The sequence below is a fragment of the Periplaneta americana genome, chromosome 7 (genome assembly GCF_040183065.1).
Source record: "Periplaneta americana isolate PAMFEO1 chromosome 7, P.americana_PAMFEO1_priV1, whole genome shotgun sequence".
NCBI lineage: Eukaryota > Metazoa > Arthropoda > Insecta > Blattodea > Blattidae > Periplaneta > Periplaneta americana.
In genome coordinates this window covers 20,235,800-20,261,474 of record NC_091123.1, presented here as the reverse complement: position 1 = coordinate 20,261,474, position 25,675 = coordinate 20,235,800, and the positions used below count along the sequence as shown (strand labels likewise).

Sequence of the window (25,675 nt, the reverse complement as noted above, 5' to 3'; positions counted from 1 at the left end):
GTACTTACGCGGTATTCTGAAGTGTAGGGTGTTTCACAACAAGTTAAATTTCATATTGTGTCAGCTTCAACTTATTACAAGATCAGTACTAGGCGGTAGGTGTCTCTATAATAAAGATAACATTGTTATAATTCGAACGTGCCGCAGTACCAATCACGGGAATTATATTGAAAGAGAAGTAGGAGGACTATGCCTTATGTCGATGTAGATTTTGTTACTCTGACAGTGAAACATTAGAGAAGGAGAAACGATTATGGATAAAAAAAATATATATTCAAATCTAAATATATCATGTTTCTAAGAGTTATAGGGAAAGTTAAAACCCTGTAACTCCACCCTTTGCGTACGCCCCTGATCCTTGCCTTATGCAGAATGAGTTATAAATACGTGCCACCCAGATGGAAGTATGAGAATTTTCATCTTCACCACCACCACTACCACGATCATCATCAATTATCTCGCATATATTAGCCCTGGTGGTGTAATACGTTTCCTACCAGCGTTTTAGGTATTTCTCCAACGATCTTCTGTCCGTTGGTTAGTAAATCGACAACTCTTGAGGTAGACGTACTATGTGCATACGATGAACATGTTGTTCCCAGTCGAGTCTGTATTTGTCAGTACGAAATGTGACAGATTTTATTTTTAATTCTTGCAGACTATCCATATTTCTATTTTATTCAATTTTGTATATCCATTAGCTCTTAAAAACTTTCCCTCACTGACCATGATTATTTTTCTGTCACATTTTCGTATAGTTCAGCCTCCACTGCCATGTGACTGGGTTGGTCTAGCTAAGGCTTATATTAAAATTATGTTTTATTTAACGATGCTCGCAACTGCCGAGGTTATATCAGCGTCGCAGGTGTGCCGAAATTTTGTCCTGCAGGAGTTCTTTTACATGCCAGTAAATCTACTGACATAGGCCTGTCGTATTTAAGCACACATAAATGCCATCGATCTGGGCCGGGATCGAACCCTGAACTTCGGATACAGAAGGCCAGCACTCAACCGACTGGGACCTTTGGCTGAACGCACCAATGCTCTACCGACTGAGCTACCCAGGAACTGTAACCGACATCATGGTTTTCTCTTTATATCCACGTACCTCAAGTGGGCTGACAAGACGCCAGAACCCAACACTGAGAACACAGAAACTCTGTGTGACTTGAATTGTGGTTTTCTGTTAACGAACAGTGATGTGTATTATGCAAATCTGGGTTTCAGGTATCTGTAAAGCTGATTTGAATAATATGTCAATTTGAACTACATATCACCAGAAAAGAGAGGGAAAGGAACATTCTATACATTATGTTGGAGTTCGAGAAAGTAGCTCTTGAAATCTAACACATCCGACATATAGGTTGTCACTTTCCCTATGTTCCCAGATAATAATGGAGCTGATATTTAGCTACGACATGTTGGATGTCTTACAACAATTCTCCTTCTTCTTCTTTGGTTCTACAGCCGGGTTCCAGTCTCGACTGCCCCAACGATGCTTTTCCATGTCCTTCGATCTAACACCTTTGTTTTCCATCCTCTAACACCTGCTGCTATTATATCCTTCTCCACTTCATCCATCCATCTTAGCTGAGGTCTCCCTACTTTTCTGGTGCCAAAAGGTATAGTGAGAGTCAATTTCTTGCAAGGATCATTTCATCCTTTCTACAGATATGGCCCAGCCACCTGACTCTCCTAGCTTTAATTTCTCTGCAAACATCTGGTTCTTTAAAAAGTTGTGTAATTCATAGTTATACCTTTTCTTCCAACTGCCCTCATCATTTACTGGTCCGTATATCATCCTCAGAACCTTTCTCTCAAACACACTCAACCTACAATTGTCGCCACTGCCAACTGCCCAGGTTTCACATTATTATCTGAGGTAACTAGTGAACCTAGGTACTTAAATTCGGTGACTTTTTCAAACTTGTATCCTCCTACTTCAAGATACTCCATTTCTGAAGGATTGATTGATACCACCATATACTTGGTTTTACCCTCATTTACTTCCTACAACTATGACCTGGTGTAAATACCGAAAAGTTTCATACCCGGGTGCTATGCATTGATTTAAGTGCTGCCTTAACCGAACCTAATCAAGCCTAAAGCTAACTGTACTCAACCTAACACAAGAAAAGTAGTATACTTACAAAATTATAGATGTTAACTGTTGAACATGAAGTATTTTACATAGTGCTGAATAGTGTAATTTATGTTAGTTCCCATTTTTAATTTTAGGTTGGCGAAGTTGGAAGAATCTCTGAAAGACGAGGGTTTGACGGAGGCGCAGAAGCAAGAGAAGAGACAGCAACATGCGCAGAAGGAGACTGAGTTCCTAAGGCTGAAGAGGTCGAGGTTGGGTGTGGAGGACTTTGAGCCACTCAAAGTGATAGGGCGGGGGGCATTCGGCGAGGTGCGTCTGGTGCAGAAGAAGGACACGGGGCATGTGTACGCCATGAAGATCCTTCGCAAGGCTGACATGCTGGAGAAGGAGCAAGTGGCCCACGTTAGGGCGGAAAGAGACGTCCTCGTGGAAGCGGACCACCAGTGGGTCGTCAAGATGTACTACAGCTTCCAGGACCCCATCAACTTGTACCTCATTATGGAATTCCTGCCAGGAGGTAATCTGTCACATTGTACCTACACACACATATATCTGTAAATTAATTGAACAAACTTATTTTGTTATGAAGAGGTTTTCTTTCTTAATTGCCAATTATTGTGTTTAAAATAAATAGATTGTATGACAGATACGTCAGAAGGTGTGTATGAGAGTCACTGACTTTCCAGCATCACTACAGTGTGTCTGTCTTATGAATAGAAGACACATAAAAACTGAAACTGGTGTGGGAGAGACGTAAGGTGGGACACTTTTCTGTGGAAATATAAGCAGACACTGGGGGTTATCTTAATTGGTGTTGTCATTTCTTTCATTTACGTCACAAATCATACAGTTGATTCTCACCTTAAAAGGAACTGTTGATGAGCTAATATCGAGACCTTCCCTCAAACTGTGCACACACATCTTCACATCATATAGACAAATTAAAAAAAGCCAAGCGAGATGGTTCGGACGGTACTGTTGGAGACTCTCATTCGGGATGTTCTGGGTTTTGAGTTGCTATACTCCGTGAATGCATAACCTTAATCACACAGTAAGTTTCCCAACCAGAAGTAGTACAGTAATCTACAATATTAATTTATAAGTAGAATTTGATTAAATTCCTATTCAATAGAACCTTTAATCAGTGGTTTGTCTGATCATGATGCACAAAACCTAAGTGTCTATAATGTCACATAAATTTCCAAGACATAAATTTTAAAATTAAAACAAGAATCATAAATGCGAATTTATCAATTATTTTGAATTTATGTCTACGAAATGGATCTTGGGAAAATATATATAGTAAAAAAATAAAGCCAACCCTGTTACTGGTCAAATTGGCCTAGAGGTTGGCAGGAGATTTAAGGCTCCTGCCTGTACAGATAATCAGTATTAATGGCAGTAGAAATGTCAGTCCTATGTGCCAATTGCCTTTACCGCCAACGAAATGTCCCTGGTACTCATTTCTGTTAGAAGCTGAGTAAACTCTTGTATCATCATACATAGATCAATGGGGAAAGTCCATGATCCCATCAGGAACGAATCCACATGTTTGTAATTACATTTCCGAATTATTTCAATGAATATTTTCCAATCAAAGTTCTGAAAAAATCCAAAACTAAAAGTGTAATAAATGAAGAACCATCCAATGTTTTATAGCTAAATATTAACTCCATAATGGTTGGGATGATATAATTATTAGGCACATCATAGAATCTCTTGTAACATCTTGTACATCAAAAACAGACCAAGCTCGACTTTTGGCTCTACAAGGAATGCAACAAATTCTACCTTCCCCAAATTTTGGAACGTTGATGGATAACAAATCTTTTAAGACTGCAGTCGCTTTACGTCTTGGATCCAAAATCTGCCAGTCACATAAATGTGTATGTGGGGAAGTTGTCGACACTTACGGTCATCATGCTCTGAGTTGTATCAAGAGTAAGGGACTTTTTTAGACATTCAACAATCAACAACATAATCAAGAGAGCATTAACATCTTCTGATATCCCTGCTATTTTAGAACCCACTAGGATTAGTTGCACAGATGGAAAGTGCCCTGATCGATTAACTTTGGCCCCATGGAGCAGAGGAAAGTCACTAATGTGGGATACGACATGCGTGGATACCTTAGCTCCATCCCACTTGCCGTCCATCAACTTCTAAAATTGCAAGCTCTGCAGCAGAATCTTCCGTACGCAGTAAACGTCATAAATATGTGCATCTAGTAGACAATTACATCTTCATTGTCTTTGCTGTCGAAACAATAGGCTCCTAGTATAAAGAAGCAAAAGACCTGGTTTCCGAAATTGGTAGAAGAAGTTTGGTGACTGTTACTGGAGACTCTTCCTGCACCAGTTATTTACACAACGAATAGGAATAGCATCTAACGTGGAAATGCAGCCAGCATTTTGGGACCCTTTCCAGACTTCAATTCTCTGGATGAAATTTTTTTATTTGAATATCTGATGTGATAGTATGATGCAGATCTACAGAGCAGATAGGTTCTTCATGTCTTGCCTTCTCTAATAATGTAGGTTTAAAATGTTCACTGTTTCTGCATGTATGATATACAGTAGAATCTCTATTATCCGTGGTGATGAAGGGGATGGAGTTAACGGTTGATCGAAAAAATCGGATAATCTGTACCATGAAAGATTTTGTAATTTCCTCTGTGGTCTTGTATTTAACTCGCTAGGTAGTGGATTAAAAGTTCACTACTTTAACTCTCGTCAGTGACGGGTTTTTAAGGAGCAAGAAAGCCCTTTGTAATGAACTGATGACTGTCTCAGGAAAGATAGGATTAAAGGAGATCTCATGTTCTAGATTTACATACTTTTTTACACTTTATCCTTGTTTTTTTTTTTTTTTTTATTAAATCGCGCAGTTGTAACTCCATTCTCGTATGCGAAATGAGCCACAGTTTCTCTTTCTCAGACCATTCAATTATTTCCATTTTTTTCTATACTTAGCACAACACATTTTCTGTTAACACCCGTGGAAGACATTTTATGTAAAAGTTATATTATAGAATGGCAATTCGAACAGTAGACAATGCTGTGTAACGATAAAGGCTTATAATAACACTCTCTAGCAATACTTCAATACTTCATATAAGTTATTTATTTCTGAAGGGAAAAAGAGCGAGAAATAGACAGTCAGATAATCCACCAATCGGTTAATAGGGTGATGGATAATCAGGGTTCTACTGTAGTAAGAAAGAAATCTCCTACCAACCGATCATCGTGAAATTTTGAAGTCATACTTATTTGTTAACATTGACATTGTTCATCACGAATGTTACTTGAAGAGAATAGATTGTTTGTTAAAGAGTTTTATTGTTATGGTTGCTATCAATCCAGTGTTTTATCTTGTATTCTGTGTTAATTGATTTCATATAAGATACTAGACTTTTTAATTAGCTATTCTATTATTGTAACAGTGCAGAGAATAATTAGGGATTTAATTATTTGCATCAGTATTTCTGAATAAGATTTATTTATGTACTTTTAAAAATTCTGAAATTGAATAACTTTTCTCAGCTGTGTATGAAACCTGTTTCTGTATCAGATCTCTTTGTTATTGAACTGGGAAGTTATGTAATGCATATAGTATAAGTTAATTACAATATCTGGTTACTAGAGACCTTCAGATCTCATGACTTGTTGGCCTTGCTTCATGTTAAAATATACACAAAATTCCCTTTTACTAGAAGTTTTCACGACTATTAAAAAAAACGTGAGACATACAGAGATACAATGTCATGAACAGTTAACTATCTTTTCTGTCCACGGATGAATTTCGCCCAAATGCAAGGAAATGTGCACCACACAGAAATGTTATATTCAGTGATACAAACCTAATAAAGCGTGCTGGTTCGATGACACCTTTATCTTTAATCTTCAGAAAGAAATGTAATACCAATATCTTTTACAAAAATAATCGAAGTCCAAAAATTATTATTCAAGGAGGGGAAGAAAATATGTCCAGAATTGTCTCGAATATTCTTTCATTAAACTTGTTTTAAATCAAAGTTAAATAATAATTCTCTTTGCAATGAATGTTTAGATCAGGAGAGGGACACTAATGAAAACAAGTGATAGTCGCTAAAAAATTCAATTTTGGACTCAATTTTTATCGGAGATGTGGATGCTTTTAGAAGAAAACAATTGAAGGTTTTTTTTTTTTTTTTTTTTTTGGAAAATCAATTATAGTCCAAAAACATCAATTTTCAGGAGAAACAAAAAACTATCTGGCATGTGTGTTTTTGACAATTCAAGCATGAAATTGATCATATACATGTGTAAATGTACTGTGAACAATGGTTGTTTTAAGAAAAAATACTCTGTTGTGGCTGAAGTGTGACTCTCCTTTAATTTTCTTTTTCTTTATTATATCCTGTTTCTTCTCCTTTCGTTGCTTACGTTTCTTCCATGGGGTTACTTCTGCACCTAAAGATGACTACATAACTAATACAATAATTCATGTGCTAAAGTATTTTTCTTTGAGGTGGCTTTTGCTGCATACATAAGCAGTACTGCCAATCTATTACAGTTTAAAATTGTATGGATAAATGTTTCAAGATGATATGAATGGGATATTTATAAAGGCTACCATTGTTCTGGACAATGACTGTTTTCACAGAAAAAGTCTTTGGACTGTAGTTATTTTATAATCACTGAAAATTTCCACTCCTATAACATAGGCCTATGGTGTTTTTTCCCCTAACAACTAATTCAGTAGATGGTCCACAATTCGCTCACCACAAACTTAATATCTCAGATTTGCATTTTTTGGACTATGGTTCTTTAAAAAAATACGTAAATAATAGAAGCAGCAGAAATGGGGTTATTAAGGCATCTGGCAGGACATATGTGACTGGACAGGGAAAATATAACGAAATTCGGTAAAAAAAAGAATGAAAATTGGATATGTCGACATATTAAACACATACAGAAAATATGTGTCGTGTTGCATAGGAAGAATGGCTCCAGATGAAAACTCACTCAAACTCTTAGATTACAATCCTACTGGGAAAAGAATATCAGAAGGGCCAGAAAATAATGCACCAGCCTTTAATAATTCCCGAAAATGAATTGCGATAACTTATCTAATCCATGAAATTACTGATTTGAATAGATTTAAATTTTGGACTGTGGCTGTTTTTATAACAGATACGTAAAATATCGTTTAACTCATTGATGTGATCCTTGAAGTTTAAATTATGTGTGATTTGTTATGTTGTGTAGTTATGGGTTTCTAAACATTTCTGACTCCAGATTCTAGGTAATAATAATAATAATAATAATAATAATAATAATAATAATAATAATAATAATAGGCCTCAAATTATTTTAAGTGATGCAGAAGATCCACAGAAGAAATGCATTACATTATAGCAGGGTGTTTGGCACTTAACCCTTAGGAGCCGTGCGTCTATTATAGTGGCCAGCTAGTATTATGGTCATGACGTGATATAATATGTTATAAATTGTATGTTATATATAAAATACGTTGATATTCTTTAATTTTATGTAACATTAAGAATATTGCACTTGATTAAAACATTTTTTTAAGGAGCAAAATCATTTCAACTGCAGTCAACTGACACCCTGTCAGATTCCATGTGTACCACTACACGGATTGTTTTACATGGGCCCTCCCCATCCTTTGCCACATATCTTGTGCGCCTTAAACCACTCGACTAACGAACCCAACACGAATTTACCCGATATTGCACGAACCTCTGGTTAACCCTTAGAAGCCAGAAGATTTATGCCAATATTGCACGCAAATGCTTAACTCTTAACTCTTTCCTGTTCAGAACCATCCTGTCATACGATAATAATTATTAAAACTCATGCCAAAGGATGAAATTAAATACGTGAAAGGATATATAATCTAAACATAGTTTTCCAAGAAATGTAGGTTGGTTTTACACTGAACGTCTCATCACTTCCTGTGTTTGCAACGTCTTGCATCTCTTCATGTATACATACTGCGAGATTACATAACCACAATTTCCTTTCATAAAATGCGCTAGCTGTGGCAGTAGCAGGGATAGCTAGTGACTGACAGAAAGAAATAGGAATAATAATAATAATAATAATAATAATAATAATAATAATAATAATAATCATCATCATCATCATCATCATCGACTTCTCAAACACATATTGACAAAGTAGCCTGAAATGAGATGAGCTGATTTTTGTTAAATTGTTCTTTAACTTTCTCACTTTAGTACTTTTAGCTCACGTTGCACTAAATTATTTGTCTGTGCTTTTATAATTAACTAAACTTATATATTTAAGAGGTGGAGTCGGTTATTTAATGATACTGTGTCAACTACACTATGTTATAGACGAAGAGGTGCAAATATGGAATACCATTTTGTTTTTTTCGTTTTGGAACCTACATGTTTTGAATACTGAACGTAAAATGTCGTCCTGTTTATTGTTGAAAAAAATGTTATGATTTATTTAACGACACTCGCAACTGCAGAGGTTATATCAGCGTCGCCGGATGTGCCGGAATTTTGTCCCGCAGGGGTTCTTTTACATGCCAGTAAATCTACTGACATGAGCCTGTCGCATTTAAGCACACTTAAATGCCATCGACCTGGCCCGGGATCGAACCCGCAACCTTGGGCATAGAAGGCCAGCGCTATACCAACTCGCCAACCAGGTCGACTTTATTGTTGAATGTCCCTGTCAATGATACACCAGACTTAGAAGTTCGTAAGATGTTATAAAATGATTGAAAAAAATAATTTCCTCAAAATCTAACAAATTTCCTTCATAAAAATGGAGGTACAAGTATGGAATACTATTAATAAGTTACAAGATGAACAAAATTGCGAAGTCAAAATGGTCTCTACTAAGAAAAGCCCAGAACAAGCTTTCATCTTCATCAGAAGAAACTGAAAAGCAGAGTATAAAGATGGAATACTAATAATACTAGTATTTCATATTTGTGACACACTGTTGTTGTAAGCCATAACCTCAAAACATATCTTATTTTAAAAACGAAATCAGTTGAGGAATAAAAAAGAATTTATCTTCAAAATTTTCACTTTCCTCGAACACTCAATAATGATAAATGTTTCAACAGTTCAGCTTCTAACTGCAAACTAACACATTCCTGCGAAAGTGTGTCAGTGTGAAGTAATTTGGAAGGCTTCCGCTAGAATACAACACATCTCAGGTCGTATATTACACTATTTCATATTTGTATCTCTATTTCATATTTGTAACACTTCCTCTATTATTTTCTCAACTGCGGTCCTTCACACGCTGTTGCAGGGGACATGATGACCCTCCTTATGAAGAAGGACACACTGTCAGAAGAATGTACACAGTTTTATATAGCGGAAACAGCATTGGCCATCGACTCTATACACAAGCTCGGATTCATCCATAGGTAAGTGGGGATGTAGGCCTATTAGCTAGTAAATTAATTATTCCGTTTTCTGCTTTCCATAGACCGAAAACTGAGTACATTTATTCCCTAATTAAAGGCGATATTATTAATTGGCCTTTAGCATTGATCTTATTCTTTATCTTGTTTCTTTCCCGTCCTTTATCTCTACCATTTCTGTTATATTTCTCTTCCTTCTCTTTCTAAAAATATAATGAAAAAATGTATTTAAAGAATTATCTCTAAATAAAAACAATAAAAAATGTACGTACAGAATTAAATAGCAGTAAGAATTAAGCAATTAAAAATGTTTTCCTCTTTCTGCACTTTATTTTCCTCCTCCTCCTTTTTATTCCCTTCCCTCTGCACTCTTTTCCATTTTATCGTGTCCCCTTTTCTCTATTCTTCTTGTTACCTTTGTTGTTATCTTTCTTCTCAATTTTCCTTTTTTCTTCTCTTTCTCATATTTCTTTTCTCTTTTATTCTTTCCTTTTATTTCTCGTTTTTCTTCTCTCCATTCTTAGCTTCCTTTCTTTCCCTTGCTCCTGTCCACCTAAATCTTCATTTTCTTTTCCATTTTCTTTCTCGTTTCACTTTTCTCCATTCTTTACTCTCCATCTTTTCCTTCATCTCTTCGTTTTTTATTACCTCTTCGACTTCCTCTTATCTGTTCGCTTTCTTTTCATTCTTCTTTCGTTCTATTCGTAATTTTTATTTTGTTTCTCCTCTCTTCCTAATTTTTATTTTCTTCCTTCTCTCCTACCTTTTCGTTCTTTTCTTTCTTCGTGTCTTTGTTCTATTCTTTAATCAATTTTCTTCCTTTTTCTTCTCCTCTTCACATTTTTTCCTGCCCTCTGCATTGTCGCCGATGTCATTTAGTTCCCTGCCAGGAAGCTTTGTGTTGGATGTATCTTTTTCTGTACTCATTAATATTGGGTAATGTCAAGCGGTGTTGCCATGTTTTCGTTGTAAGGATTATCCCTGCTTACAATTATTTTTAATGCTTTAGCAAAGAAGGGCAGCACTGCTACTTACAGACCTGTTACTAAATCTACGTATTACTCTGTGAAAAATTTATTAAATCTACATACTTAGACTTCAACAAACAAAATTTGATAACACAGTCTCAAGGGAAAAAATGGAACTCTCTGCATCATAATCCACAGTTAATTCCCGATTTACCACGAAAATCGTCTGTAGCTGCATTTAGATTGGCAACAGGCCATGACTGTTTGGCCATACATCTGCATAAAATTGGAATATATCAGTCTCCTAACTGCCCATTGTGCAATTCAAATCAAGAAATGGATTCGGAATACCTCAAAATCTGTGCTTCAGTGGCTGACCATGACAATATCTTTGAAAAATATTGGAGTGCAAGAGACTAAATGACTTTATTGTCAAACGCCTGGCATTGGAAAACAACAACAACAACAATTATTTCTATACCGATATCAATAAATTGATTTCCACCACCATCCACAATGAATAAGTTTTAAGCTATAAGATGACTTTTAATTAAAATAGAAATTAAAATTACTAACCTTTTTGTTGTCATCAACCCGAATATGACAACGTTGTTTTATACCATTAAATTTCTGTGAAGATGTGTGAATGTCAACAGTGTTTGTGTTTTCCTGTGCAGAGACATCAAGCCCGACAATTTGCTCTTGGATGCACGAGGACACATTAAGCTCTCTGATTTTGGCCTCTGTACTGGTTTAAAGAAATCCCATCGTACAGATTTCTACCGTGATCTCAGTCAAGCTAAACCCTCCGACTTCAGTAAGTACCATGTCTTTGTGTAATGACGTAACAATTTATGAGTTTACTCTGATTAAGAGACTTAGTAGCACTGTATCTTGGACTTTTATCTTGATAATATGTTTTTAACATTATGTGTAGAGATGAAATGTTAATAAGGAAACTTAAATAGTTTTGCATCATTTACATTTTGTTTACATACATTGTAATGCAATTTTTCTTGGAATTGCTGTGGGAGTAATCGAAATAAAACGTCAAGTAGAAATCTCATGTCTCTTGTGGATAAATAACTTTTGATTTATTCTTCAAAAAGCACAAACACAAAAGAAAATTCAACCTGCAAACTAGAAAATCACCACAATTCATTAGCATATGTAGTAATGGGGGAAAAATTGTTAAGTTTTACCCTTAGGGTATGAGGTAAGCTGACCCGGACTGTAGCGAGAATTGATTCCGAAAATTTAACCTTGCCACATAATCATAATTTTTCTTTTAATTTGTAACTTTGAACAAAAGTTATTTATGAATAATTTCAAGGGAAAAATTGTTCCGGGGCCGGGTATCGATCCCGGGACCTCTGGTTGAACGTACCAGTGCTCTACCACTGAGCTACCCGGGAACTCCACCCGACACCGTCTCAACTTTTCCCTTTATATCCACACAACTCGCGTGGGCTGACGAAACGCCAGAGACCCACAATGAGTGCACCTTGAAATTATTCAAATCTGCTTTACAGGGAGCTTCACCTGAAAGACTAGATTTGCATAATATACTCGTATACGTTACTGTGTACGTTAACAGAAAACCACAATTCCAAGTCACACAGAGATTGTGTGCACTCGTTGTGGGTCTCTGGCGTTTCGTCAGCCCACGAGAGTTGTGTGGATATAAAGGGAAAAGTTGAGACGGTGTCGGGTGGAGTTCCCGGGTAGCTCAGTGGTAGAGCACTGGTACGTTCAACCAGAGGTCCCGGGATCGATACCTGGCCCCGGAACAATTTTTCCCTTGAAATTATTCAAATCTGCTTTACAGGGAGCTTCACCTGAAAGACTAGATTTGCAAAAGTTATTTATGTTTGTCATTGTGTTCCAGCATCAAGCCCAATGGACAGTAAGAGAAGGGCTGAAAGCTGGAAGAAAAACAGGAGGGCTCTTGCATACAGCACAGTAGGCACACCTGACTACATTGCACCTGAAGTGTTCCTGCAGACAGGGTATGGGCCGGCCTGTGATTGGTGGAGCCTCGGAGTCATCATGTACGAGATGCTCATTGGTACGACTAACCACACCTAGTAATGAGAAACATTGAAATTTTTCTACCAAGTTATTTTGTCTGCCACTAGCTTTGTTTACTCTAGAGATAGCAACCTTTCTACACCAATGTACCACTGCATCTAGGGTTGCGAACTTTTTTGAAGAAATTAAGGGAGACTAGGGAATCGATTACTTACTGGCTTTTAAGGAACCTGGAGGTTCATTGCCGCCCTCACATAAGCCCGCCATTGGTCCTTATCCTGAGCAAGATTAATCCATTCTCTATCATCATAACCCACCTCCCTCAAATCCATTTTAATATTATCTTTCCATCTACGTCTCGGCCTCTCTAAAGGTCTTTTTCCCTCCGGCCTCCCGGATTCACCCATATGTGCTACATGCCCTGCCCATCTCAAACGTCTGGATTTAATGTTCCTAATTATGTCAGGTGAAGAATACAATGCGTGCAGTTCTGTGTTGTGTAACTTTCTCCATTCTCCTGTAACTTCATCCCTCTTAGTCCCAAATATTTTCCTAAGCACCTTATTCTCAAACACCCTTAACCTATGTTCCTCTTTCAAAGTGAGAGTCCAAGTTTCACAACCATAAAGAACAACCGGTAATTTAACTGTTTTATAAATTCTAACTTTCAGATTTTTTGACAGCAGACTGGATGATAAAAGTTTCTCAACCGAATATTAACAGGCATTTCCCATATTTATTCTGTGTTTAATTTCCTCCTGAGTATCATTTATATAAATATAAAAATTGGAAATTTATCTTTTGAAGAGGTGGAGAAGTTCAAATATCTGGAAGCAACAATAACAAATATAAATGATACTCGGGAGGAAATTAAACACAGAATAAATATGGGAAATGCCTGTTATTATTCGGTTGAGAAACTTTTATCCAGTCTGCTGTCGAAAAATCTGAAAGTTAGAATTTATAAAACAGTTACATTACCGGTTGTTCTGTATGGTTGTGAAACTTGGACTCTCACTTTGAGAGAGGAACATAGGTTAAGGGTGTTTGAGAATAAGGTTCTTAGGAAAATATTTGGGGCTAAGAGGGATGAAGTTACAGGAGAATGGAGAAAGTTACACAACACAGAACTGCACGCATTGTATTCTTCACCTGACATAATTAGGAACGTTAAATCCATACGTTTGAGATGGGCAGGGCATGTAGCACATATGGGCGAATCCAGAAATGCATATGGAGTGTTAGTTGGGAGGCCGGAGGGAAAAAGACCTTTAGGGAGGCCGAGACGTAGATGGGAAGATAATATTAAAATGGATTTGAGGGAGGTGGGATATGATGATAGAGACTGGATTAATCTTGCACAGGATAGGGACCTATGGCAGGCTTATGTGAGGGCGGCAATGAACCTCCGGATTCCTTAAAAGCCAGTAAGTAAGTATCATTTATATTTGTTACTGTTGCTCCAAGATATTTGAACTTGTCCACCTCTTCAAAAGATAAATTTCCAATTTTCATATTTCCATTTTGTACAATATTCCCGTCACGAGTCATAATCATATACTTTGTCTTTTTGGGATTTAAAGGAATCGATTGGCAAATTATTTAAGTCAGTTACTAAAAGACAATTTTATTCTATACTTTGGCAGTAAGGCTTAAATTAAGAGTATTTTGAGACAGATTTTACTTTGAATAATAGCTCTTAATCACTTCTTTTTACAAATTGTAAAAATTCCCTACATGAGTAGTCGAAGTTCACCGCAATTTTCAGTTTTGTATGAGCATTTCTACCTGGTATGCTTAGAACAAAACTCACCAACTTTTTTGCTGTCCAAATCTCCTGATATTTGGGGCGTTTTTACTTATACAGCAGTAGCCAGTAGCAACAGTGCTGCGTTGCCGCGTACGGATATTCGTTGATGCTGCTTGTAAAAAAATACGTGCACCCAGACAAGTTCTTCGTGACAGGGTGCCTACATGTGATTAGGTTGAATGATATTATTTTTCTGAATATATGGAAAGAAGAATCTCATTTCTACGCCAAGTAATTCGTATTTTATGCATCTTAATCATGTTCAGCTGATTCATGGTTTTTATAGTCTTCCATCAGTAATGTTTACATAGCGGCGATTCGATAAGAAAGCCTTTTGAAGCACCAAGACTACATTAACAGTAAACAGAAGTCATTCAGCGACATAAACATTAGATAAAAGTAATTATGAATCAAGAGCCGAAAATGCCAGCTCGATTTCTGTTTGCGTTGTGTGTAGGTATTCGATGTGCTTTGTGCGTTTATTACTTACTTACTTACTTACTGGCTTTTAAGGAACCCGGAGGTTCATTGCCGCCCTCACATAAGCCCGCCATTGGTCCCTATCCTGAGCAAGATTAATCCAGTATCTACCATCATATCCCACCTCCCTCAAATCCATTTTAATATTATCTTCCCATCTACGTCTCGGCCTCCCCAAAGGTCTTTTTCCCTCCGGCCTCCCAACTAACACTCTATATGCATTTCTGGATTCGACCATATGTGATACATGTCCTGCCCATCTCAAACGTCTGGGTTTTATGTTCCTAATTATGTCAGGTGAAGCCCATTCCGAGGCTTACTGTTAGGTTTTGTAACAAGCTGTTTTTTACGGTGATGGGTTATTAGCCCCTCGCCCAACCCCCAAGCTGGAGGACCACCCCTTATCAGCTGTCCATGACTGCAAGTCCATCTGCCTTGGCTGTGATTTAATCTGTGAGCATCAGATCCATTTTATATTTTATATCAAATATTATCTCTTGTAATTAATGTATTTTATGTCTATTGCAGCTAACTGTTGCTCATAACATTCGAGGCTTACTGTTAGGTTTCGTAACAAGCTGTTTTTTACGGTGATGGGTTGTTAGCCCCACGCCCAACCCCCAAGCTGGAGGACCACCCCTTATCGGCTGTCCACGACTGCTGTTATGTCATTTTGCAAGGCCAGTACTAGTGAAAGTAATAGATCTGGTGGATGTAGCAGAAACGTTCGGAAAATTATATTTAAGATCTATAATTTCTTCAGAAAATATTCGTCGGAAGAAATCCATAAAAATCTTAACTTTTCTAAGTGTTCAGAACTAACTGCCGAGGCGTGTTCAATAAATGTATCAGTTGTGTCACGTTATGCAGAGAAGTGCAAAAAGCGGAAACACAGGGTGCTAAGAAAAAATTTGTCTCGCCTGGAAAACACATTAATATGCCTAAAAGAGTGACGAATTTAAATGATTTCGAAAACACAGCATTAGCTTTTCCCCTAGAATTGCAAACATCACTTTAAAGGTATGATTTTTTAATACATTGTGTTAATAAATTTTTTATTATTGTGTTGCACTGTTGTGTTATTGAGAACGGATCCTGTTTTCAACACCAGCCGCCCATCCCTCTCACCAGATGAGTTTGGTGGAGCATGCATCACTCGTTCTGTAGGTTTGACAACATTGCACTTGCACGTTATTGGTTCTCGCGAAACGTAAGAGATTTAGACTTCACATTTTTGTGCATCTTTGGAACAACAAAATTCATCATATAAATTAGCTTCATCCACAGCACATCGTAAACCACACTTTCTCAACTGTAATGTACAACACATCTACCCAGATATAGTTGATGTCATTTTTAGTGTATAGTGCATTTAAATCCGGACCCTGTCTATCACACTTGAAAGTCCATCTGCCTTGGCTGTGATTTAATCTGTGAGCACCAGATCCATTTTATATTTTATGTCAAATATTATCTCTTGTAATTTAATGTGTTTTATGTCTATTGCCAGGGGCGTATTTTGCGGGCTACCGGGGCTACCGGTGGTAGCCCAAGGAAATTACAAAAGAAAAAGTTTATAATATAACATAATGTAATAATTTTGTATTATTAGTTTTACCATAGTAATTAAAATTAAAGTAATTGTTAGATATATTTTGTGTAATAATAGGGTCAGCGGTAGCCCAAACCCTTTAACCAGTATACGCCCCTGTCTATTGCAACTCACTGTTACTCATAACATTAATAAACGGTTGATTGATTGATTGATTGATTGATTGATTGATTGATTGATTGATTGATTGATTGATTGATTGATTGATTGATTGATTGATTGATTGATTGATTGATTGATTGATTGATTGATTGATTGGCAAGAATAGTAATAACTCAATTCAATTTATTAAGCCATTAAACATACAGTGATAGGCTTCGTCACAAAAAAAAAAAAACATACATTTGAAAATACACATATAATTGAAAACAGTAATTAGAATGAAAACACAAAACATTTTGAAACTCTAAAATTAATGAAAACACTTCACTCTTATGTAATAATTGTAACTAATCTAAATAACTTTATTTATTAAAAAACAATTTTGTATGAATTTATGTTAAGAAACTCATCTACAGAGTAGAAAGAATTAATTAAAGCCAATTATATAATCTAGCTTTGAAACTATTGGTTGGTAACTTATAATATTGACTGGGAAGCTTGTTATATAATTTCATCCCCATGACAGAAAAATTTGTACTAGTTTTATGTAATCTACAGTATGGAATATTAATTTGTTCACTATATCTAATTTCATGATCATGTGTATTGGCTATTAATGAGTAATTGTCTATATTTTGTCGAGTGTATATATAAATTTATGACAGTTAACATCTGTGATTGTTTGAAAAGAGGTCGACAATGTTCAAGATAGTTTGATTGACATAGAATTCTAATGGCTTTCTTTTGCAAAATCAAGAAATTCCCAATTTTGCTACCATTTCCCCAGAAAATTAAGGCATACCTAATTATCGACTGAAAGAACGAAAAGTAGGCACATCGTAAATAATTTTGAGAAACACAAGTCACTAATTTCTTTAATAAATATATAACTCTCGATAATTTTGTGCATATATATTCGATATGTTTTTCCCATGTTAAACTGGAGTCTATAAAAAGACCTAGAAATTTGATACAGTTTTGTATGTTGTCCTTTTTTATTACATGATTTAGGGTAAAAGTTATGTTGATAGTCTTTTCTTGATTAAGCAAAAAACCATTAGATTCAAACCATAAAGCCATCTGTGATAGAATATCGTTGGTTAGAGCATGTAGTTCATTCAGAGTAGAGCTAGAACATAAGAATGTAGTGTCATCAGCATACATAATTGTTATAGCTTTAATGAATTTAGGAAGGTCATTTATTGCTACTGCAGCATTGTGGACAATTTTATTTTCAAAGTCTCGTGAGTACATCTGCATTTACCATCTTTATGTTACATTATCACGTGGCTGTTGCAGGATACCCACCATTCTGCAGTGAGAATCCTCAGGAGACATACCGGAAAGTGATGAACTGGCGGGAGACATTAACATTTCCCCCAGAAGTCCCTATCTCAGAAGAGGCTAAAGAGACGATCGTGCGGTTCTGTTGTGAAGCAGAACGGCGCCTGGGCTCTCAGAGAGGCATGGACGAGCTGAAGCTAGCGCCATTTTTCCGCGGAGTTGACTGGGACCACATCCGAGAACGTCCTGCTGCCATCCCAGTCGAAGTGCGCTCTATAGATGACACGTCTAACTTTGATGACTTCCCTGACGTCAAGCTTGAGATACGTAAGTAACATTCCTTATATCAGATGCTAAACAACTGTGAACATGTGTTTGTCCAAAAGACTTTTCTTTATTTTATTTTTTATAAGATGTGAACATGACAGGCCAACCAATTATAATGTTCACTTATAACTAAACTATTAGTTATTAAATACAAAAATTACATATATACCGTGTATGTGTGTGTGTCTATATATATATATATTGGGTGTTCAGTTCAAAGTGTGTCATGGCTCACTGTATGCCGTCATGTGGCTAGCCAATGAGCCTAGAGAATTCAATCTTCCTACACTTCTGCAGAGGCATATTACCTATGTGCCAGAGAAGTTGCGTAGCAAGTACAACGTTCATTCTGCAGAGTACTTACCGATACGTACGGTAACGCCGGTAGTGACAGGAATGTGAACTGTTTGGAAACATGTACTGAGATGAGTTTTTTTCTTACTGTCGGCATATGTGGAGAGGGTTAAGACGAGTACTTACGTATTTGTTGACATTAACTTTGACCGTCAACATGGATATGGAGCATTTGATTTGTATTGTGGAATGTTGCCGTACGCTACCGATGATAATAAATACCCTGCGTACGACTTGCCTGCGCAAAGAGGTTATGGTAGCACATAGACCGTACAGACCCCATCTGTTGCTACGACGTTCAAGTTATACCGTACACGTTCTCAAGTTCAGATTGAACGCCTTGATTAATAGGCAACTTTTCTGACATAAAATCTGAAACTCGCCTCAAATCGCTGACTCACAACAGTGACGTCATGACACACTTTGAAATGAACACCCAGTATATATATACATACATACAAGTTAAGATGACAAAGATAATTAATGATATAAATACAAGAAACATAAAAATATAAAGATATAAGATAGGAATAATGTTTGCTAATGCGAAAAACGAAACAAATGTGAATGTTCATTATAGTTTTATATGTGCTATAAAATAAGATGGCGTCTAAAAATATTCAATACAGTAATGAATACCAGTTTAAGAGGATAAGTACTTCTGATCTTTGAAGTCACACCCTTTGCAATTACATTTTCATAATATGAATCCCAGATATCAATGCTATTCCTTCGAAATATTAATAATAAAGTATACGGATAGTTAATGATTCAAAAATAATTAGTATGCTTGCTTTATATTGTGCTTTAACATGCTAGCATACATTTTGAGATGGTATGTCTAGATTTTCCTAATCTTAGAAGTTCGTATTTTTCCTTGAACTAAATCTCGAGTGTGTTTCTTATTGGCATTGTGGAAATGTGGCAAGCCTGTGCACAGTTTGAGAGAAGTTCATAAAGAATACCCTTGGCAGTTTTCGAATAGAGCATAATCTTGCTAAAACATTCAGAGCAACTGGAAATGTACAAAACAAAATGTATGCAAAAGAGATCATATGTTTTGACTCAGCAAACCCTTAAATGTAACACTTTGTGTAGACGTTTTCAAATAAAGCAATGTAATTAATTTTTTTCACGATAGTTTGTTTTCTCGTCGTTACAGCAAATGGAGGCCACGATTGAAAGTTGATTTTACTGAAATCAGAGTTGCCAACCTAGATAAGTAAGTTGAAATATTACAAATAACTGCTCTAGAGTTGTAATGAAAACCACTGCCATCTATGTATGCTACAGTCCTACAATGCATAAAATTCATATGCAAAAGGCAGTGTTAATTATACATTATACGAAACAGATTACTGCATTTGAAATGTACTGAACTTTATTTAAATAATTCAGACTTCACTTAACAAAACGAAATGAAAATTATTCCAATTGAACACGAAATATTACAAGTACCTGAATCATTTTTACTCCTTCACATTCAAGTTGACGGTGAAGTTTATATGTTGGCCAGACTGCTAACATCAGTCAGCTGTTCATAGTGTAATGTACTTACTGTATATTAGGTTTTTTAAAAATATTATTTTCAAAACAGTACACGTTTGTGAAGTGCATTGCAAAATCTCGGAAATTGAAAAACTCACTCTTCTCGTTTTCAAACTTTTCCCCGATTTTGTAAAAAGCACTTCCCACTCTTGTATTGTAATATACTATTGTTATATTAGTTCCATCGCTCTTATTTCCGACACCCAATCACGTTGCAGGTTGGCTACATTTAAACGTCTGCGTCTTGTGATTCGCTCCTGATGACGTTATGCATTTCCTAAGGCTCCATAAATACTTAATATAATTGCCCGCCATTTTGACTCTATCATTGGCGTTCGCAGAAAGCACACGAGGACGTTATTTGCCGCTAAATTATTTCCTGAATTACAGTGCGTTTGATTTATTATCATAGGTGTGGCAAATAGATTTCTCATCTGGTAGCTCGACAATGAAAGAACAAAAATGGCGAACAATGCTACCTACCTAGACTTTATAGAGCCTTCACTTCCTAAAGTGTAAGCAAAGAGAAGGAGTCACGCCGGGAATAATAGTGTCGCGACTATATATACTGATTTATACTCATACAACAAATTGGCCTCTGTACCATCCAATGCATTACTAATGCTACACTTCTCAAATGATTTAATCACTGACTCAATTTTCATAGCATCCCATGAAGCTTTGATCCGTTTACAAATTCAGTATTGGCATATAATCACACCATGTTCTTCAGACCCATTTTCAAAGGAAAAAAGTGTGCGTCTTACACACCAGTAAATACAGCACACTGATTGATGTTTCACATTGTGATGCTGTTTTTTCTGTTCCAGCTGCTGCACCACTGCCACAAGACGGAGAGGTGATCTACAAGGACTGGGTGTTCATAAACTACACGTTCAAGAGATTCGAGGGGCTGACACAGAGAGGAACTCCCACGAAGAAGTAGTGTCCGCTGTAGTTACTTAACTGACATCGTCGAATTCTCTGACGCGATGTGCTGCGCCGTGCAGTGGAGTCCAGGAGCAGACAGACAAGATGGACAGACGGATGGGCAGGCTGCAGCTTTCCCTGTAGAGAAGCACTCAGTTAATATTCCCAATGCAAACTTGTAGTGACCTCGTGCGAACTGGTGGAACCAGCAGGGTCAGGAGCATGTTTTAGTCAGAAATTACATTTTTTGTATTTATTTTGGAACTTAAAGAGATAATTTAATATTAGGGTTTAAAAAAGAAAGAGATATTGATAACTTAGACGTAAAAAAATTTGAATCTTTGTTTAATTTATTGATTTTAATATGTGTTAGTTTATCCGTCAGCTTTTCTTTGTCTCCTATTATTTTTTAAAGTTCTTCATCACTGTAATGTCTGAGATAACAGTATGAGCTGGGAAGAGTGGTAACCTTGTCTCAAGCAATATTGCACCACGTTAGAATTGTCGAGCTCAGTCCTTTCCACTGATATCACAGCCACCTAGTTGCAGTAAGCATATCTAAATAATGACTTAGTAACTAAAGAAAATAGTAAATAACCTGGTAGTTCAAAACTAGGTTATATTTCTTCTCTTATTTAATTTGACTGAGGTAACTTCGTCATTTCATATTTTGACGTGGTAATACAATTACTAAATCATTACCCATGCTTTCTCAATCTATAAAACTTCTAAATATCAGATCCATAGGGAATTTTCGATTAAATCTTAGCAAAGAAAAAGAAACATAATATATAAGCTTGACTGCATATCTTGTAGCTCAGTCGATTCTGTAAGCAAAATGTTAGATTTGATTTTTTTAACCCTGTGTTTTCTGGGATGCTTCAAACAGCACTTGTATGGAAGTTTGCATTATTGGGAAGTGGGTGTGGGGCGTAGTCCCTGGGGAACATATCACGCCAGGACCGTTAACTCTGCAGATCTGCAGGGGGGACTTGTGATAGATTTTAGGATATTGGCACATGTGTTCGGAAGATGTATGTGTTTTCGCATCAGTTGTGTTGGTGGATGAGCTTTTTTTTTTCCACTGTTTATATCTGGGCATGAAATGTCACTAAGCTTGGATCTCTCAAGGAGAGAACAAGAGTGAAGCTTTTTCGAGGTGCTTTGTGTTGTTCAAGCAGAAAGAGGGGAAAATAGAGAGGGAGGGGCAAGATGGCAAGATATCGGTGCGAAGGTCTGCCACGTGTCTTTGCTTGTGTTTACAATATTTTTTTTGCTTCTGATGGGATAGATGTGTTGTTGTTCGATGCACTTGAAAAGTGCTTTGGGTGGTTTGGTGAAGTTGGTCGTTGCAAGCCAAGTCTCCCACTGTGTACGGTAGCTTGTTCGGACTGTGGTGAACGACTCGTACCCCTTTGTATGCGTGGGTGAGCTCTCTACGTTCTCACAAGCATGCACCCAGGTGATGAATATTGTGCTCTTGATAGTTATGTGTTCTCGTGGTGTAATTTTCACCACTGTCGTCCTCTTTATAATTATTATTATTATGATTATTTATTACAGTTTTTAGGTCCTTCACTGTGTTGACACATAATTTACTGTACATAAATCTTACACATTCACACTGTGTTCATGAGACAAGTTATGTATAGCAAACTGGTGTGTTTGGAAGAAAGCTTCTTCTTCATTTCATGCACATTGTAGAACATCAGCATTGCAGTTGTTTTTAAGTTATTTGCTGACATGGAATAGAATTTTTAATGCTACCGGAAAGGACCCTACAACGCATTGCAAGTTTTGTATTAACTTTTTCTCCCTCTCATTTTTTTCGTTCGAAAGGAGTATCTTTATGGCTGTACAATGTAATTATTTTTCGTAAATGACATTAGCGCCTGTACAAAATCTGTGTATAGCAAGTATATTATTAATTTGTTTGTTTTCTTAAAAATCATTTTATCAATGAAAAGTGTAATTTATTTTATAAAACTCTAATGAGAGCATGAAATGCTTACTAAGAGTTATTTTACTCCTTTCATGCCATTACCATCTCCTAAGCACCACAATCCAATTTCCCGTAGATGCTGCAGACACAATTGTGGAAGATTTTGTATAGTCCCGTCGCTCTAATTTCCGGCAGCCAATCGCGTTTAAACGTGTGCGTCTTGTGATTCGCTTATGAAGACGTTATTCATTTCTTAAGGCTCGATAAATACTCAATATAATCGCCCGCCATTTTGGCTCTTTCGTTGGCGTTCGCAGAAAGCACACAAAGATGTTATTTGCCGCTCAATTATTTGCTGAATTACAGTGCGTTTGATTTATTATCATAGGAGCTACGACATGATAATGTTTAATGGCGTGGCAAATAGATTCCTCGTATGATAGCTCAGGAACGAAAGAACAAAAATGGCGAAGGATACTACCTACCTAGTCTTTATAGAGCCTTCACTTTCTAAGATGTAAGCAAAGAGGAGGAGTCACGCCGGGAATAACAGCGTCGCGACTTTTTTTTTAGTATAAAACATTTAAAACACATATACGTATCTTACCGACAGCACCGCCTCCATTTTCAAGGGAAGAAACTTCTTCATTGTTGCAGTTGTTAGTAGAAATGGCAGAAACACAACCGCAGCGTTTTTAATTGGTTATTTTACGACACTTTATCGATGCTATATTTATCTAGCATCTGAGCGAAATGAAGGTGATAATGCCAACGAAATGAATCCAGAGTTCAGTGTCGAAAGTTTCCCAGCATTTGCTGGTATTCAATTGAGAGAAAACCTCAACCAGGTAACTTGTCCCAGCCAGGATTTGAAACTGGACCCATTCATTTTATGGGCAGATGCTAACCATTACTCCATAGTGGTGAACTGTAATTTCTGCCATTTTTAAGTAATAACAAGAAACTCCAAATCATGATTCAGAGCAATAGTAGACATTTCTGACATAATAATCGCGCTATAGAATATGCCAAAAGAATCAGTGTGTAATCTCTGTATGCAGCTGAAGTGAAGTTTCTTAGCCCGTAAATGTGTAGTAATCATTGTAAGTATTTGTGCAGAGAGACGACAAATTAGGATTAAATATAATTCTTTTATACTCTACTTGGCTCTTCAGAATTAAAAAAAAAATGTTTTATGATAGCTAAAATAAGATATCGAAAGTAGAAAATAATTTGTCAATGCCTTGAGACGCATCAACATTTCGCAGGTTATTCGTCTTAATGCTGTACTGATCCTCGCAAAATAGTACATTATGCAACGAGCCTATAATGGTAGTAATTAAGACGCGAGTATGCTTGTTTATGAAACTAGCGCAAGCGAGTTTCATAATTTTCATAAGAGCGTCTTAATCACCATTATAGGCAAGTTTCATACGACTTTTTATGCTCGACCATATTTCTAACTTGAAATTATTCGTAAGTATTCATGTTATGGTTATGTGAGTGAGTGCAATAGCCTACCTCATGAATTGTGAGATGTGCGCAGACGCGAAAGTATTGATTTTTTCTGAGGCACGAATGTGTCATTGACCTTGATATAATCTAGAGAATAACATGAAGATTAGTCTTGATATAACCTGGAAATTGATTTAGAATTGAAAAACGAGATGACAAATTAAATTTATTTGAATATTATTGAAAATTAATGCTAATTATTATAGTAACAGAACATAACCTTGTGCGACAGTATTGGATTTCCAGCCTCCATGACTTTTCGCTAATTGTCTTTCGATTGCATATCCGAGAATAATCGATACTTGCGGTTTTATAATGGTACAATGATGATTTTCATTGGCTGAACAACTGAATTATAATGATTAGGTGTACTTTAATGAGGTGCATTAAAGGTCTGCTACCAGGTGTATAATTACTCCATTTCGGCATGGTCGAGCATACTCTTATGTAGTGTTACTACATTCTAATTAAGAATCAATGTTCTGGGCTTAATATTTAATTTATTATCTGATGTTTGTCTAGATATTGTTAAGATAACCAACTTGTAAGTAATTTTTAATTTTCAAATATAATATCATTGGGTTAATTAGCAAAAATGTACAATTTTATAAATTCCAAAAAAATCTGACACTTAGCAGATGCTCCATCAAATCGTTTTCATTGCCCTTGTACACTTTAAGATTAAACTTACACATAAACAGGATGTTGAATTACACTTGAAAATAAGGGGTATTAAAAGTAAATCATGTTCACTGTTAATTAGAGTTGGGTCGATTCGTGAATGAATCGTTCATTCGAACGACTAATAATAAAGAATCGTAAGAATCGTTTCGTGGTATCAACGAATCGTCGTTCAAAAGAATCGTAACGAATCGTCGTTCAAAGAATAGTAACGAATTGACATGGTATCGTAACCCACGATTCTATTTACTTGTTTGATGAACCTGTCAATGGACATTTCCGAACCGTGCCGAATACTCCCGAGCGAGAGTGAAATCAAAATACTGCATTTATTAAGTATAAAAAATAATGAACACAAACCTGAAATGTGCATAGTTAAATAGAGATGTAATGCAAAAAATGTACTTCGTAATAAGATTCAGTTGATAAATTATAATTTAGAAATATTATCTTGGGTAATTTTGTAGACTAATGGAGGTCATGCTGAATGGTTCCAGCCAATGAGAAAGAGACAATCCAATGTCTCGCCTCTTATGCCATCTATGCGAGAGATGTAGAACGTTTTTGT

General features: G+C 36.4%; 1 protein-coding gene across 4 annotated transcripts in view; it reads left to right on the top strand.

Annotated features, from left to right (window-relative positions):
• trc (Serine/threonine-protein kinase tricornered) overlaps window positions 1-22,980 on the top strand; it is a 489,712-nt gene extending 466,732 nt beyond the window's left edge. For all 4 annotated transcript variants that reach the window (XM_069830379.1, XM_069830381.1, XM_069830378.1 and 1 more), the window contains 6 exons: window positions 2,239-2,621; window positions 9,409-9,526; window positions 11,169-11,308; window positions 12,380-12,559; window positions 17,826-18,137; window positions 20,870-22,980. In XM_069830379.1, coding sequence (XP_069686480.1) covers window positions 2,239-2,621; window positions 9,409-9,526; window positions 11,169-11,308; window positions 12,380-12,559; window positions 17,826-18,137; window positions 20,870-20,985 — 1,249 coding nt within the window. In that variant the 3' untranslated portion in view covers window positions 20,986-22,980. The remainder of the gene's footprint in view (window positions 1-2,238; window positions 2,622-9,408; window positions 9,527-11,168; window positions 11,309-12,379; window positions 12,560-17,825; window positions 18,138-20,869) is intronic.
• Window positions 22,981-25,675: the final 2,695 nt, after the last annotated feature.